This window comes from Fringilla coelebs, assembly GCF_963513975.1.
Source record: "Fringilla coelebs genome assembly, chromosome: 3".
NCBI classification, from domain to species: domain Eukaryota; kingdom Metazoa; phylum Chordata; class Aves; order Passeriformes; family Fringillidae; genus Fringilla; species Fringilla coelebs.
The window spans coordinates 105,566,896-105,582,761 of NC_140030.1; the positions used below are offsets into that span (position 1 = coordinate 105,566,896).

At 55.7% G+C, this 15,866-nt stretch overlaps 1 protein-coding gene across 2 annotated transcripts in view; it reads left to right on the forward strand.

Annotated features, from left to right (window-relative positions):
- PTK7 (protein tyrosine kinase 7 (inactive)) overlaps positions 1-11,111 on the forward strand; it is a 34,789-nt gene extending 23,678 nt beyond the window's left edge. The window contains exons 5-20 of one of the 2 annotated variants that reach the window (XM_084201965.1): positions 491-638; positions 1,585-1,715; positions 1,963-2,229; positions 2,429-2,562; positions 2,944-3,079; positions 3,173-3,292; positions 3,427-3,576; positions 3,816-3,966; positions 4,326-4,453; positions 4,746-4,958; positions 8,019-8,174; positions 8,357-8,589; positions 9,147-9,227; positions 9,308-9,459; positions 9,534-9,712; positions 9,917-11,111. In XM_084201965.1, the coding sequence (XP_084058091.1) occupies positions 491-638; positions 1,585-1,715; positions 1,963-2,229; positions 2,429-2,562; positions 2,944-3,079; positions 3,173-3,292; positions 3,427-3,576; positions 3,816-3,966; positions 4,326-4,453; positions 4,746-4,958; positions 8,019-8,174; positions 8,357-8,589; positions 9,147-9,227; positions 9,308-9,459; positions 9,534-9,712; positions 9,917-10,077 (2,540 nt within the window). In that variant the 3' untranslated portion in view covers positions 10,078-11,111. The remainder of the gene's footprint in view (positions 1-490; positions 639-1,584; positions 1,716-1,962; positions 2,230-2,428; positions 2,563-2,943; positions 3,080-3,172; positions 3,293-3,426; positions 3,577-3,815; positions 3,967-4,325; positions 4,454-4,745; positions 4,959-8,018; positions 8,175-8,356; positions 8,590-9,146; positions 9,228-9,307; positions 9,460-9,533; positions 9,713-9,916) is intronic. The other variant, XM_084201966.1, reaches the window with a different exon arrangement.
- The last annotated feature ends 4,755 nt before the right edge of the window (positions 11,112-15,866 follow it).

The following is a 15,866-nucleotide window of genomic DNA, read 5'->3' on the forward strand; positions in this document are numbered from 1 at the left end:
GGCTGGAGCCCAGCCCTGTCTGTGTGTTAATTCGCCCCTGTGCCTTTCTGGAGCAGATTTCTGCTGTCTTGTTTTGTAGTGGAGCACCCTGGAGGCCGTAGGTGCTTCTGGTTTTGCTAATGTCATTGCCGTGTGGGTAGATGCCCTTTGGCCTTTGGAGGCAAGACCTACGGAGGGTAGGAATTGTCGACATTAGAGGAGTATTTGGAACTGGACAGGGGAATTTTGCTGTCCAGTGTCAGCTTTGATCTGTTCACTAGGAATCAGGGTGCTCAGGGCCTTGCTGGAAACAGAAGGGGTTTTCCCCTTCTGAGCAGCTCCCACATGAAGTCCTGGGCTCTGAGTCCCTAACTCCAGCTGTGCTGGCACATTTGCCTCCTTTGGGCTTGCAGGGCACACCCAGCTCTTTGAGCTTTTCCCAGAGGACTGGTGTGGGGACACCACAGGCCCCTCTGTCCTTCTCACCCTCCTGTGGTCTCTGCCATTGCAGACGAGAGCTTTCCTCAGGCAGTGATCGTTCCTCAGGACCTCATCGTGACCAAGAACGAAGAGGCCATGTTTGACTGCCAGTTTGCTGCTGTGCCCCCACCCACGCAGGAATGGCTCTTTGAAGACAACCCTGTCACCAACAGATCCAAGTAACAGGGACCCCAGTGATGTGGGCAGGGCTGGGAGGAGAGGGGCACTGTGTTCCAGGAGAGAGGGGTCAAACCCTGTCTCTACATGAGGGCAAGCACGCAACATCAGAGTGGTCGTGGGGATTGGTTTCTCAGCTTGACTGGCTTGGGTTTAGCAGGGACTTGGTCCTTGTACATGGCATTTACCTGAATAGGACTCAGGGAGCAGTTTGTCCTCACACAAATCTGTGGGGCTGTCAGTTCTAGATGCTCATGCATGATGGACCCACAGTTAGGGATGTCTCTCAGTCCCGGATGTGGTGATGCTATGGATCCAGGGAAGCTCAAGCTCCAGATGCCCATTTGGGGCAATTCACAGTCAGGGATGTGTCCCAGTAGTAGATGCCAACATGTGGTGATCCCCAGACTTGGGAACACCTCCCAGCCCCCAAAATCTGCACAGGAGTCACTGGGCCCGTGGCTCTCCTGCACTTCCACATCCACGTGCATGGTGATCCCCAGAGCCAGGAGTGTTTCTAAGCCCCAGACAGCCTAAGCATTGGGCAGTCTGCAGAGCAGGGACAGTGATCCGGGAGCTGGGATGTGTCTCTTCCAGACTCTGGAAAGCAAGCAGTGCCATCTGGGTGCTGGCTGCTCTCGGCCTGGCAGCCCCCGGGCGCCACCTTGTGTCCTCTGTCCCTCCTCCTGGCTCTGTGTGCTCCCAGAACTGGCTCATGCTTGCTGATGCAGTTTTTGGTGGGAGCCACCTCTTCACCAAGAAAAAAACTTCTGCAAGCTCAATTCCTCCATGAAGAATGTATCCCGACCATCTTGTTTACGTATGGTGGGAAGCCTTGGCATGGCCCCTCTTGGTTTCAGGGGCCCCTGCAGGACATCTCAGCTCTGTAGCTGTGGCCCATGTCCTGCAGAGATGCCCACTGAGCCCTTCCTCTCCCCACGTGCCCAGGACCACCGTGTTTGCCAATGGCTCCCTGCTGATCACCCAGGTGAGGGCTCGCAGCACCGGCGTCTACAAATGCGTTGGCCACGGGCAGAGGGGGAAAACTCTCGTGCTGAAGGCAACTCTGCGGCTGGCAGGTGAGGTCCTGGGGCTGGTGACAGGGTGGGCAGTGGGTCCCAGAGCTCCAGGGTCACCCTGGAGCTATGTGATAATATAGCAGCGGGTCAATACATGCAATGGTTCATCCTTGCTGTCTGGATGAGGGGAGCAAAGAGTTTGTGTGCTCTCACCTTTAAATGGTGCCTCCCCTGTGAATGATGGTGTTGGTGGGTTGGCTACATGTTCTTGCCCTCTTTGAGCCCTGTGCTCTCTTGTTTCTCTCAGAGATTGAAGACATGGCACCCTTCTCCCCGAAGGTGTTGACAGCAAACCAGGGGCACCGTGTGTCCTGCACTGCCCCACAAGGCATACCCACACCCCAGGTCTGGTGGGAGAGAAACCAGGAACGAGTTCCCACTGCTGGCAGGGTGTACCAAGAGGCAGAGCAGCTCATTTTCACCAGTATCACTGAGATTGATGCAGGGATCTACACATGCCATGCTGCCAACAAGGCTGGAGAGAAGAAACAGGAGCTGAGCATCACTGTGGCTAGTAGGAAACTTTCTGAAAAGGGTGGGAGCAGAAGAGGGGCTGGGTAGGGGGTTAGGGTGAGATGGGCAGTGTGGCTCATTGATACAGAGAGGCACCTCTCATGGCTGAGCCACGGGTTGCACACTGCCAGTGTGTTTGCACTGCTGCTGGCCAGAGGGGTAGTGAGTGGCTCTGTGTAACCCCTTGCCTTCCTGCCCAGCGGTACCCAAATGGGTGGAGATGCCCAAGGACAGCCAGCTGGAGGAGAGCAAGCCAGGATACCTGCACTGCCTCAGCAAGGCCTCCCTGAAGCCCACCGTCACCTGGTACCGCAACGGCGTCTCCATTTCTGAGGTGAGGCCTCAAGGCAAGCCCCTACCCCTCATGGGCACTCCTGCTGGGCACCTGCTCTGCTGCTGCTGTTTCTCACCTTGTTCCTAGGCCCAGCTTCCCTGTCACCCCCCACTTTGGCCATATTGCTGTCATAGCTCCATCCTCCTGATGTGTGGGTGCACAGTTGGCTGTCTTGCCACTGGGCTGGCGGTCAGCCCTGTGCTTTTGGGGCAGGGCTAAGAAAAAGGTCCCCGCAGCTTCTCTCGGTTCTCCATGTGGGTCTCAGCAGGGATGTATTTATCGGTGTGGCACGTGGAGTGTCAGCAGTGCCACGAGCGAGGGCTAATCCTAGGGCTGGTGACAGCGTCACTCGTGCCCCGCTCCTTCCCCCGCTCTGGGCAGGACTCGCGGTTTGAGATCTCGGAGAACGGGACGCTGCGCATCAACAACGTGGAGGTGTACGACGGCACCATGTACAAGTGCGTGAGCAGCACCCCGGCGGGCAGCATCGAGGGATACGCGCGCGTGCACGTGCTGGGTACGCTGACCGCCCCTCGCGTCCCTCCCTGGTGGCTGCAGGGGTGACACCTCCAGCTCCAGGGAGCCTGAACGTCGCCTCTGTCTGTTGCAGAGAAGCTCAAGTTCACCCCGCCACCTCAGCCCCTGCAGTGCATGGAGTTTGATAAGGAGGTGACGGTGTCCTGCTCAGCCACGGGCCGGGAAAAACCCACCATCCAGTGGACTAAGACAGGTCAGAGGGATTTGGTTGTGGTATGCCTGCTTCTGACCTGAGACCACGGGAGCTTCACCTTGTCCCGCCTCCTGCGTGGGTGAAGCAGCAGTGTGGCCCCGTGACCGCTGCATCCATCCTCTCGTGTCCTGCAGATGGGAGCAGCCTGCCATCCCACGTCAGCCACAATGCTGGCATCCTGTCCTTCCACAAGGTGAGCAGGAGCGACTCAGGGAACTACACGTGCATCGCCTCCAACAGGCCGCAGGGCGAGATCCGTGCCACCGTGCAGCTCGTGGTAGCAGGTGAGGGCTCTGTGGCAGGCCAGGGGTGTTTCCTGCTGGGCTGGCTTGGCCTGGGTGGCAGAGAAAGCAGTGTCTGACCTGATCCCAAGCTGTGTCCCATGGCACTCGAGTGTCAGGGCTTTGCATGCAGCCTGGGAGGGCACGTGCCACTGTGCCACCGTGCTGGCCGTGCTCCCTGGTGGGAGCTTAGCACCATTCCCAGGAGCTGACAGTGTTCTTGTCGGCCTCTCTGCCTTCAGTTTACGTCACCTTCAAGCTGGAGCCAGAGCCCACAACGGTGTACCCGGGCCACACAGCCATGTTCCAGTGCCAGGCAGAGGGGGACCCCGTACCGCACATCCAGTGGAAAGGGAAGGACAAGATTTTGGATCCTGGCAAGCTCCTGCCCAGGTACACAGCCTCCATTCCAAACTGACACGTGGCACAGCAGGACATTCCCAAGTACCTCTCATCCCTGCCCAGTATGAGTGTGCCAGTGGTGCAATCCTGGGTTCGTAGCTTGGTGGGCACGTAATTGACTCTGCATGCCAGGGCTTGGACTCTCCTGGCCCCAGGGTTTTCCTTTCAGCCTGCCAAGCTGTGACTGAGCTGCAGTCATCTGTTCTTAAGTGTTGCACAGCCTGAGATGGATGCGGATGGCACTGGGGACATGGGGCTGAGGCATTCTGGGGGGTGCTGGGGCTGCAGGTGCCCCAAGCCTGCCTCTGCCCATTGGTGTTTGCAAAGAGCTCTGTGTGTGTGGTTGGCAGGATTCAGATCATGCCCAATGGCTCCTTGGTGATTTACGACGTCACCTCCGAGGACTCTGGAAAATACACCTGCATCGCTGGCAACAGCTGCAACATCAAACACCGGGAGGCATTCCTCTATGTTGTAGGTAAGGAAGATGCCCAGGGTTGGGACATGACTTCCTGGAATCCCTGGCAGTTCTGGGTCCTGCTTCTGGCTCTGGTTGTGCCTGCCAGGTAGTCCCAGCAGCATCCCCACTGGAATGCAGCAGAGTGTGCTGTGGGATGTGCCCAGCATGCTGTGGCTGGGTGAGGAGGTGGCCACAGCAGCAAGTGGGCGGGGGGGGGGGGGGGGCTTTTCACATCCCTCCAGCACATTCCTCAGCAGGATTTGAGAAATCCCTCTACACCCTCATGTGTTGGATGCTCTCTGCCCCACAGACAAGCCAGCAGCAGAAGAAGATGAGGGACCTGCCAGCCACACGCCCTACAAGATGATCCAGACCATTGGGCTCTCAGTGGGGGCAGCTGTTGCCTACATTATTATTGTGCTGGGGCTGATGTTCTACTGTAAGAAGAGGAGAAAAGCCAAGAGGCTGAAGAAGCACCCCGAGGGCGAGGAGCCTGAAATGGAGTGTCTGAATGGTGAGGCCGGTACGCCTGAAGGTTGAGGGCTTCACTACAGCCCCCTGCCCCTGTGCTGGAGAGCCTGAGGGTCAGGGAGCTCGCAGGGAATAGGGCGACTCCTAACCCATGGTCTCTCACTCTGTGCTTTTTGGCTGGTGGCAGAGACCTGCTGCCAGGTGAGAAATGGGCAAGTGAGTGTGAAACCTGAATCCCAGCCTCACCTTGTGCCATCTTTGCCTGCTGAGTCATGTCTCACTCCTGCATCCCAGCACCTGCACGTGGGACCACAGGGGAGGGAAGGATCCCTGTTGCAGTGTAATCAAATAGTAGTGTTCTGCTGGCCTCTTCAAATCAGACATCAGCAGCTCCTGGTGCTGAAGGGAAGATGTGTCACTGAACTCCCTCTGTTATCTCCAGTGAGGACTTGCGAGTGGTGGGGTGTAGTTGAGCTTGCTGTCCTTAATTCCCTGGATCTCCCCATTCATACTCCCCATAAATGCAGATCTTCCCCCTCCCAGTTCTCCAGTACACAGTCACATCCTGATCGCACGCTATTTGCTGTGAGGGCCTGGAAAAACAACTGCTAGGTTTGCCTCCTGGTTTTCTCCTTGCATTGGCACTCTGAGTAGAGCCAAACCTCCAGAAGAGAAGTCTGGCTCTGGGGAACCTCCTAGGAGCAGGGATGCAGGAGCATCTCAGCAGCTTTGTGCTCTGCATCTGTCACCATCTTTCAGTGGAAGAGTCACAGGCAGCTCACCTGTGCCAGCAGGCTGTGGCCAGCATCCCCTTCCTGGGAAAGAATTTCTTTCACTTGTTTCTGAGGTGGTCTCAGATTTTTATCTTGGCCTGCCTTTATTATATTTCTTTTCTACTAGAGTTTGCCTCTTCTTATTCCCTTCATTTGGAGGCAGGTTAGCTGCCAGGTGCATCCTCATTCTTAAAAGCAGACCCAGCTTCCCAGATGTCTACACTCCTTTTTGGTGCTTCCACAGCCTCTCTGGAGAAGTGCGTTTGTGTTTGCTGTCAGCTCTCGTGGAGTTATTCCATTCACCACAGTCGTCAAAGATCTGGTTCTTTGCCTCTTTTTGATGTGGTCCCTCATTAGCTGGGTGACCCAAAATATTTCAGCACTTGCCTAAGTACCTGCAGGTACTCCCTGGCTGACCACCAGTGCCCTCAGGATCATCCAGGCAGATTTAATCTCTCCATAGACTTGCAGTAGATCTTTGCTATGGATTTCCTGTGGATCAGTGCACTCCTAACCATCCAGCTACTTTCCAAGGTCATGTCCTTGGTGAGCCACATCCTCTGTAAGGAGAGCTTGCTCTCAGTATCCATGGCTGACTGTGCTGCCTTTTTTTTTTGTTGTTGTTGTTGTAGATACAGCCGTAGCATTTGGGGAGGCTTGTGGCTGTGGGAACTGATTGCTGTGCTAGTGTCTTCAGGGCAGCATGCCTGTGTCTGTTTCTCCAGGAGATGCTCCTGTGTCTGTTGCAGGCAGGTGGGCAAAGCAGGCAGCTTCCTTACACTTGGTTCCTCTCTGGACTGCTGGACACATAAATGAAGCCTCCTGTCCCTTTGTTACCAAGTGCCTTGTCCAGGCTCTGTGAACGTAGGAATGTGTGTTCTCAAAAGTGGCTCTTGTTGCTGCCTGCTGGTGCTGTCTCTCAGTGGCAGCTCACTCACTCTGCAGCCTTCTGGATTTTTTTGGCACAGTTGCAGTGGTCGTCTTGTGTTATCCTCTTGGCTTCAAGCTTGTGGTCTTGAGACACGATTAGTCATGTGTGCAGACAGCACAGGGTCAACCAGTCCTGATAATGAGTGTAAAAACAGGGAGAGTGTGAGGAGCATCCAGCTTTGATTTATAGGGTAAGTGGTTGGTTTTTGGCTTTTATCTTTGCAAATCTTACTTCACTGTGTGAGACCATACAGATGTCAGTAGCCATGGCTCTTAAGTCAGCATATCTCAGTGTTTACAGCTCCAGTCCTACCTGTGACAAAGCCATGGTCCCTGTCACGGTGGCCAGGCCTGCTCAGGATGTGCTGGTACCTGTCTTGCACACGTGGATTGTAAGCAGGCATGTACACACACTGCGTGATGCAACAGCCTGTGATGGAAACCACAGGCAGTGGGACTCCTGTTGGATTTACCTCGTGCTGGGTTGTCTTAATGTTGTTTAAAATTTCCTGTTGCGTGGCTGTTTGCCTAGTGCTTATTCCAGGAGCAGCTGAAATGGAGTAGTACAGAGTGATGCTGGAGGTGTGTGAGTGACCCTAGCTCAGGATTGTTCCCTGCTATATATTCCACCTCCTGCTTCATCTTATGGAAAGTACCACTTCCTAGTAACCAGGTCTGATCCAAGCAGTAAACACATTCAAAATCAAGGTTTGCCATCTATGCAGTCATTTCTCTACGAGCTTTCTGTAAAATGCAGGGTTTTCTATTTTCTCAAGGCAATCATACTTTTTCCTGTTCTGGCTTGTGTTTGTGCTAGGGAAATTTCTAGTGAAGTTCCTGTGCAGAAAGCTTGCTGAGGCTGATTGCAAGGATAGTGCTTCCTAGCACTGCTTTAACCCAGCCAGTTAAAATCCAGGCTGGGCTGGTCTTACAGGTTCAGCACTTCCAAGGACATTCCCAAGGCTTGCTGGGGAGTGAGTGAGGAGCAGGGACAACAGACTGCAGCAGCTGGTGTCAGACTTGAGAGTCTTTTGGGTATCAAGAGACTGTGGCTACAGTGAGCAGTGTCCATCTGCTCCATCTCTGCCTCGCCCATCCCATCTCCTGCTGCTGTCCTCCAGGCTTTTGTCAATGGTAGCTTGGATGTAGCCACTGCTTGGGGATGACTGAGTGGAGCAGACAAGGTCAGATGGGGCTGGCTGGCTCTGGGACCAAAGCCATTGCTCATCATCTGATTTCAAGGGTGGCTGCTGGGCTGCCAGAGATGGGACAATAACTGAGGCCTGGCCTCTCTCCTGCCCGGGGCTGGAGTGCTTGGAGCGTCGGAGCCCCAGGAGGGGCTGAGCCCCAGGATAGCTTTCACTGCGTGGCCTGGCAGGATGCTGAAGCTGTTTGTGCTTCCCTGGCAGGCGGTGCTTTGCTGCAGAACGGGCAAATGACAGCAGAGATTCAGGAAGAAGTGGCCTTGACCAGCCTGGGCAGCAGCTCTGGGGCCAGCAAGCGCCACAGCGCTACCGACAAGATGCACTTTCCACGTTCCAACCTGCAGACAATCACAACCCTGGGTATGCTGGGCCACCCTGGCCTTGTCCCCACTCCGGCAGGAAACCTGTGGCTGAAACCCCAGCGTGTCCCAGCCAGAAAACAGGATGTGCTGGGTACAGAGGGCACTGCAGCCCCTGGAATGTCAGGCACACCTGCTGTCCTAATGCACGCCGCCTTCCCCTGTGCTTCTCCACACTTCCAGGCAGGGGTGAGTTTGGTGAAGTGTTCCTGGCCAAGGCCAAAGGTGCAGAAGATGGTGAGGGTGAAGCTCTGGTGCTGGTGAAGAGCCTGCAGACGAGGGATGAGCAGCTGCAGCTGGATTTCCGGCGGGAGGCAGAGATGTTTGGGAAGCTGAACCACGCCAACGTGGTGCGGCTGCTGGGGCTGTGCCGCGAGGCAGAGCCACACTACATGGTCCTGGAGTACGTGGACCTGGTAAGGGCCCTGCCAGCAGGGAAGCAGGGATGTGACAGCAGTGGGAGTGGGACCTGCAAGTGTGACAATGGGCTGGCAGCACAGGGCAGCCAAGGTGTAAGGAGACCAGGCTGAGCTTACTGCTGTTCCCAGCCTCTGGAGGAGTCTCAAGGGGAATGGGAGTCTCCTGCAAGACCTGGAAGTGACTTTGTCCTCTACAATCTCCTGATTTCTGGTTTATGTCCTGGACTGAGCTATATAAGCTAAGTTGTGGGATTCCATGCTGCAGAATGACTGTGAATGCTAAGGGCTGTGATGAGTCTGGAGTTTGTAGGAGAGAAATAAATTTGGGACATGAAAAACCTGGAGATTTCTGGCCTGCTTGCCCTAATCTTAGCCAGCTGAGGCCCAGAAACAAGATACTGGCTTGCCGTACAAGGCAGGGACCAGGAGGACAGGCAGGAACCGTGGATCAGGAGATGAGGATCTGTGGGCCTGCCACATCCAGGCACTGCAGGGACCAGTGAGCCTTGTCAGTGTGTGGAGGTGCTGACTCTGAATTGCTGTCTGTCTCCCAGGGGGACCTGAAGCAGTTTCTGAGAATCTCCAAGAGCAAAGATGAGTCTCTGAAGCCACAGCCGCTCACTACCAAACACAAGGTGACCGTGCAGCTTTGGAAGTGCTCTGGGGCTGGGGACCCTAAGGAGGGCAGCCAGTGCTGACAGCTCTCTGGGGTCAGGTGTCTCTCTGCACACAGGTGGCCCTGGGCATGGAGCACCTCTCCAATGGCAGGTTCGTGCACCGGGATTTGGCAGCCAGGAATTGCCTGGTCAGCGCCCAGCGCCAGGTCAAGGTCTCATCCCTGAGCCTCAGCAAGGACGTGTACAACAGGTCAGGGAGCCTGACAGGGGAAGGGGAGGGGATGAAATGGCACCAGTCTCACTGCCTGCCTGTCCTGCCCACAGCGAGTACTACCATTTCCGCCAGGCCTGGATCCCACTGCGCTGGATGCCACCTGAGGCTGTGCTGGAAGATGAGTTCTCCACTAAGTCGGATGTGTGGTCCTTTGGGGTGCTCATGTGGGAGGTCTTCACGCATGGGGAGATGCCCTACACTCCATTGGCAGATGATGAGGTGCTAGCAGGTATGTGGAGCACCTTCTGCTGTCCCTGGAATTGCAGCCTACTTGCTTTACATGTGGTAAAGGGGGCCCGAGGGGCTGTATGACAGTGCTGGTCTGGCTGGGGAGGCTGTCCCAGCCTTACACGGAGAGCTGCTGCTCTCCTTGCATCCCCCAGAGAGGATCACACCCCTTGCCAATGCCCTTTGGACTTTTCTTTCGTGCCAGGTCTCCAGTCAGGAAAGACGAAGCTCCCGCACCCCGAGGGCTGTCCGTCCCGCCTGGCCAAGCTGATGCAGCGCTGCTGGGCCCCCAGCCCCAAGGACCGGCCCTCCTTCAGCGAGCTTGCCACCACCCTTGGGGACAGCCCAGCTGACAGCAAAGCCTGAGCACCCCAGCCCTTGCTGGTGAAGGATGTGGCGGGGTGGACAGGGGTCTGTACATGCCTGGGGAGCCCCTGGCACTCCCACAGCCCCTTGCTGAGCCCGACCCCGATGCGCCAGCGAGCAGCTCAGCATCAGCAGCTGCTGGACTCAAAGCACAAGCCAGTGTCCCCCAGCCCCATCCCCCTCCCCAGTGGGTCCCAAAAGACAGCCCTTGCTGCCTCCTTCCCCCTGCCTGCTCAGCCCGGTGCCCTCAGGCTGCTGGTGTGGATGGAGCAGCTGCCCCTCCCACGGCGAGAGCTCGGGTGTCCCTGCTCACCACATCCACCTCTGCCGGCCTGGCCCGGCCCTCTCTCCGTCCGTCTGTGCTAGGCATGCCTGCCTTCCCCTTCCCCATGGGGACAGGCCAGCCAACAGGAGCACAAAGTGCCTGGCATATGAAGGAGCTCACTACCTTTCCCAGTTACCCTGTGCCTTTTTTTGTACTTATGACTCTGGGCAGAGCCCCCTGTCTCCCTCTTCCAGAGCGCTGACTCCTCCCTACCATAGTATTTCTGTTACTGGAATGCAGCCTAGAGTTGGGTTAGTTTGTTTGCTTGAGTGGAGGGTACTGCAGCCAAGAAGGGTTGGGTTTTGTTGGGTTTTTATGTGCTGCTCTCAATAAAGAAGGCGCTTTTTTTTTTGTTTTTTTTTTTTTTTTGTCTTTGTAAAATACTGCTGTCAGATAGCAGTTTGCCTCCACATGGCTCCTGGGAAGGGTTTGGGGCTCGTTCCTCAGGCATCTGTCTGCTGTGCTTAACCCCTTTGCCCCCTTCTCAGGTGAATCTGAAATGCTGCTCCCAGCGCTGTGTACTTTGAAGGGAGCACTTGCCTCAGCACTTAATTGTCTCTCTGGGCAGTCATGAGTTGCTCTCCAAGAGGGACTTGTCTCAAGAGAAAATGTCCCTCTCAAGACTCCAAGCAAACAACCACTCATGGGCATGTTGGTTGGCTGCCCCCACTTCAGGTATTGATTGGGTTTGTGCACCCACCTCTGTGGCCTGGGGCAGCTCCACTGCCCACACTGGGTTGTGGGTTTGTACAGGAGAATTCAGCTGCTGCTGCTTGCAGGATGCTAGCAGGGCCAGGCCTGGATGGGGACCCTGGGGGACATCCTGCTGTCACATGTGGTCTGCAGCCTTCTCCTCTGTGCTTAAGGCCCAGAACAGCAGCAGGGTCCTGGCAGTCTCTTCCTGGGAGGGGAAAGGTGTATGTGCACATGGTGTACAAGAAGCCCCAGTCCCCACAGCATGAACAGGAGCCAGGCCAGCATGGGCTTGTCCCTCATGGCCAGAGTGAGGCACTGGGACCAGCAGTTTCACTTGGCTGCACAGCCCTGGCTTGGGGGGTTATAGAGACAGATCTGAGCTTTGGCAGGAGGCCTGGTGGGGCTGAACTGGAGGCAGTGGGCATAAGCTGCACAAGGGACATTCATTCTGGTATTAGGGGAAATGCTTCCCTTCGAGGGTAATAAAGGTCTGAGTCCCAGAGGAGCTGTAGCATCTCCATCACCATCATTAGCGATAGCCAGTCCTGGACCACGGAAAGTCCTGAACCACCCAGTGTAGTTGGCTCTGCTTTAATCAGGGATGGGCCAGATATGTCCAGGATTCTCTTCCCATCTCTGCTACCCAAGGACGTTATGGAGATGCTGGAGGGGGGAAAGTGCTCGTTTCTTGGAATATGCTAGCTGTCCCTGAGCTCAGATTTGGTCCAGGCTTGGAAACTGGGTGCAAGTTGCTCTGCCAGTTATCAAAGGTGTTTGTCCCTTTTCCAACACTTGCAGGTGGGAGATAAGGACTCTCTCCAAGCCAAGGTCTCTTGGCAAGCTAAGCTGTGCCAGTGGCTGGGTGTTGGGCCCCTCTCTAGTGGAGGATAACACGTCTGGTTTGCTGGACCTGGTGCTCCCTGGCATGGTAGGCTTGGCAGCAGGTGACTGCCAACCTGACCTCTGGCTGCCTCCATGACCAGAGGGCCTGGCCACAGCGTGGGACTGGTGGCACTGTGCCTGCTGGGCAGACCTGTTGGGGACAGAGGGATCAGGATGTGCCTTTCCTTCTACCCCTTGCAGCCTCGTGTCCCTCTTGTTGCTCCCCCAGTCCCCCCCAGTGTGGGTGCAACCCTTCTGAAGCGTGTGAGTGTTGTGGCACTGCTGCCTTATGTGCTCTCCAACTTGCCAGTGACCTGTCTCGTGCATTTGCTGTTGTTTGATGTCCTTTTGTTCCACTTCTCACACCCATTCAATTCCTGTGGACTTTCCTGTCTGCTGTCCTTCCTTCCAGGTAGGAACACTGCACTCTGTGTTGATTCCTGCAGCCAAGCCACTTGTGGTGGTCTAGCCAGGCCTAATCTCAGCCTTGCCGTGGCTAGAGGCCAGAGATGCCAAGGAATTTGGGGGTACCACCCTCGTTCTGCCATGTGCTCTGTGCATGTAGGCATCTCATGTGGTGGGAGGGTACAGCATGGCTGCAGTGAGCTGGTTCTGGGAGCAGCATCAGGACTGGGGCTCTGCTTTGTCCCAACACATCCTGGAGACTCCACGGCCTGTTTGCCATGCAGTCAAGACTTGGTGACCACCCAAATGGAAAGTCACCAAAGCTAGGACAATCTCCAGACCCAAAGAGTGCAGAATGGTGGGTGTTGGGATTGTGTATTTTTGGGAGTGATGTCATGAAAAAATTCTGTATCTTTGGGGAGGGGAGATATGTTGGCCAAAGTAATTGGAAACAGCAAGCTGAGCAAACGCAGTCCCAGCTAAAGGTGGTGGAGCAGGGCAGGGAATCAGAGTCCCTGCAGGAGTAGGAGTGCACTTGGCAGTTGACAAGAGGTGGGATCCAGTTGCCTCAGCCCAAATTGTAGGAACACCTGACAGAAGACTGTGCAGGATCCAGGGCCAGAAAGAACCCCGTGGCTCCATCAGAGCCCAGGTCCGCCCAGAGAGCCACCGGCTGTGACCAAAATTGAACATTGGCTGAACGGTGTAAGAGAACAGCAAGCAGATGTTAGTCCCTAAAGCATAAAGACATCCAAACCAGGCAGTTCCGTCAGGAAGTCCCTGCTGTTTTCTCTTGCCCTGAAGTTACCCAAATTCCTCCTGCATCCTTTGAGCAGCCCTGGTCCATGAGTGCTGTGCAGCTCGAGGAAGGGCTTCTTGGTTTGCTCTGACTTCCTCTGCTGTCCTGTGGCTCTTCTGCAGCTGTGTCAAGCATTTGTGTGGAAACTAATGGGCCTTAGTTGTTCTAAGCAGCCTCACCTGGGACTTCCCCCACACTCCTGAGCTGCATTTAAGCTCAAGCCTGTGCTTTCAGGTTTGTTTTAAGCAAACTTGTAGGTGTTCCGTTTTCCTGCTTTGGCCTTGCCTCTAGCCCTGTCTTCTAGGCATGTGTAGTAGCCTTATTATCCAGTCAGGATTGTGGCTCTATCTCACAACCAAGTGGATGCTGGATTTAGTCCATGGCTTGCTCTATGGATGCCCCTGATGCCAACACCTCTTGCTGCTCTGCTCAGGTACTGTGGGTTTATACCTGTTCATGAGGACGTAGGGTCACCCCTCAGGGAGCAGCCCTATTCCTGCACCTGTCTGTTGACCAAAAAAAAAAAAAAAAAAAGGCACATTAAGAAAGGCCATAACCTAGTTTTGCATGTGCAACAGTACCTCTGTTCTAGTTCTACCTCTGCTCATAGAAGAGGTCTGGCTGTAAAAAAAGAGCAGCTAACTGTATTCAGCAGCAGTCAGAAAAAGCAGCTGGAGTATCAATAGTAGGAAGATCGGGAACAGGATGGAAACCATCACATCCCCAGCACCCAGCTGCAATGTGGATGAAGAGCTGGAAAAGGGTGAAGGAGCATTGTTGCAATGGCCTAGAGGAGGATCGAAAAGGGGACCTAGAGGGCTGGGGTCATGCTGGAAGCAGGGTCTGTGCTTCCGTGGAGCCGTCAGGCAGCTTGTCTGGAGGGAATTTTGGGGGAATTTTAAGAGACTTTTAAGGCATGCTGTCAAGTGCTGTGCTCTAAAGCTGTGTAAGAACAGGGCTAGAAATGGGAATTTTATGATGTGGGGGTTGTAAATAAGAAAATCCCAGAAGGCTGGAAACTTGCTTTAAGCTGCTTCCAGTTGTCGGTGGCTGCTGGTTTGGTCAAGGGAAGACCTGCTGGTGACTTGTGTCCTGGGGGTGATGGTGGCTTGGGGACAGGGCTTGGCTCTCCAGCGTGGGTGTGGCTGCCTTGGTGAGAGATTGGCATCCCAGGAAGCCAGGGCAGGCTGAAGTTCTGGGCCTGTTAGAAGCACAAGGACAGCCATCATGGAAAGCATCCACAGGATGAGGCTTGGGAAGGAAAGGACTGGAGCAGAAGGGATGAGCCAGCCCAGAAGGAGCCAGGTCTCACCTTTTGCCTGTGTAGACACTCTTGCAGCTTGGGGAGCAGAAGGCCTTCCAATTGGAAGGCCCAGGGAAGAGAAGGAGGAAAGGAGCGTGTAGCTGTCTCATGAGCAAGAGGAAACCAAATCCTGCTACCTGCAGTGACTGCACACTCGTGCTAAGCAGGCAGACGGCCCTGGGTGTGCCTATCAGATCCATGTGTTCATTGTTCCCAGCCAAACTGGTGCCCCCAGCCAGGCTGAGGGTCCTGCTGACCCTTCCTCAGCCTGGCAGGACACGGCGAGGCCTCGGTCTCACCTGTGCCAGGTGTAGTTTGTGCTCAGCTGGAAGGGAGGGTGGCCAGGGCATGTGATGGGAGGCATGTGAGTTCCAGCAGCCCTGCTGGGAGCTATAAATGGCATGTGTGCTCACTGGAGGAGCATGGCTGGCGGGAGGAGGGGGAGGCGGTGGTGGCAGTCAGGGGGGTGTTGGGGTTTGCAGTTACTCCCTTGCTCTGTAGGAGCTTGGCCCTGGGCTGTGGGGGACAGCTGTGAGGGCTGGTGCTGAGCGTGCGTGTCCTCTGAGTGATGAGGCAGATATGGAAAGGGCTCGGCGAGCTGCAGAGCCCTCCATGGGCTGCCCAGGAGACAAAACGGGTCTGTGGCCAGACTGCTGCTGCCAGAGGTGGGTCTTGCCCTGGGCTGCAGTTCCTGTTTGTAGGACAGGGTCTGGGAGACTCCTTTTTCTCAACTAAGAATTCTCTGTTCTCACAGCTTTCAGTTTAGGGCTGTGCTGTCCCTCTTGCACCTTTGCTGACCTGAGTGCCTTGCGCACAGTTGTCCTGTGTGGGCTGTCCCTCTGCTCTGGAGCTCCTGGGTCACACGTGCATGGACGTGACCTGTGCCAAGTGCTTGGAGCCATCTGCTGGGCATGAGCCAGGGTGTGACAGCCCCTTTCCACCTGCACAGGTGCCCTGTCCCACCCATGGGTGGCCGTGGTATGGAACCACAGCCTCAACCCCTGTGGGTTTGAAGGTACCCGAGGCCCATCCTCTTACATGGGAGATCTTTGTTCTGCTCCGTAGTGATCAGTTTCAGCAATGTGTGTTTTGGACGTATCTGCTTAACTCCTGTGCCTTGAGTGGCCCTCACGCCCTCTCGGTGCCTCGGCAGCCACCGGAGACAAATGGACAGACAGCACGTTGTCCCTTGCAGGCTGTGACAACAGCCGGGCTGCGGAGCTGCCTGGAGCAGCAGCTGGTGGCATCGCTGGGAGTCGGGCGCGGTGGCGGAGCCGCTCTTGGCTGGATGCTGACGATGGCGAGGCACGCAATCTTTGAGACACGTGCTGTGTCCCCTACGAGGACCGTGCCCGGAGCTGGCGGTAGGAAGGGGCCCG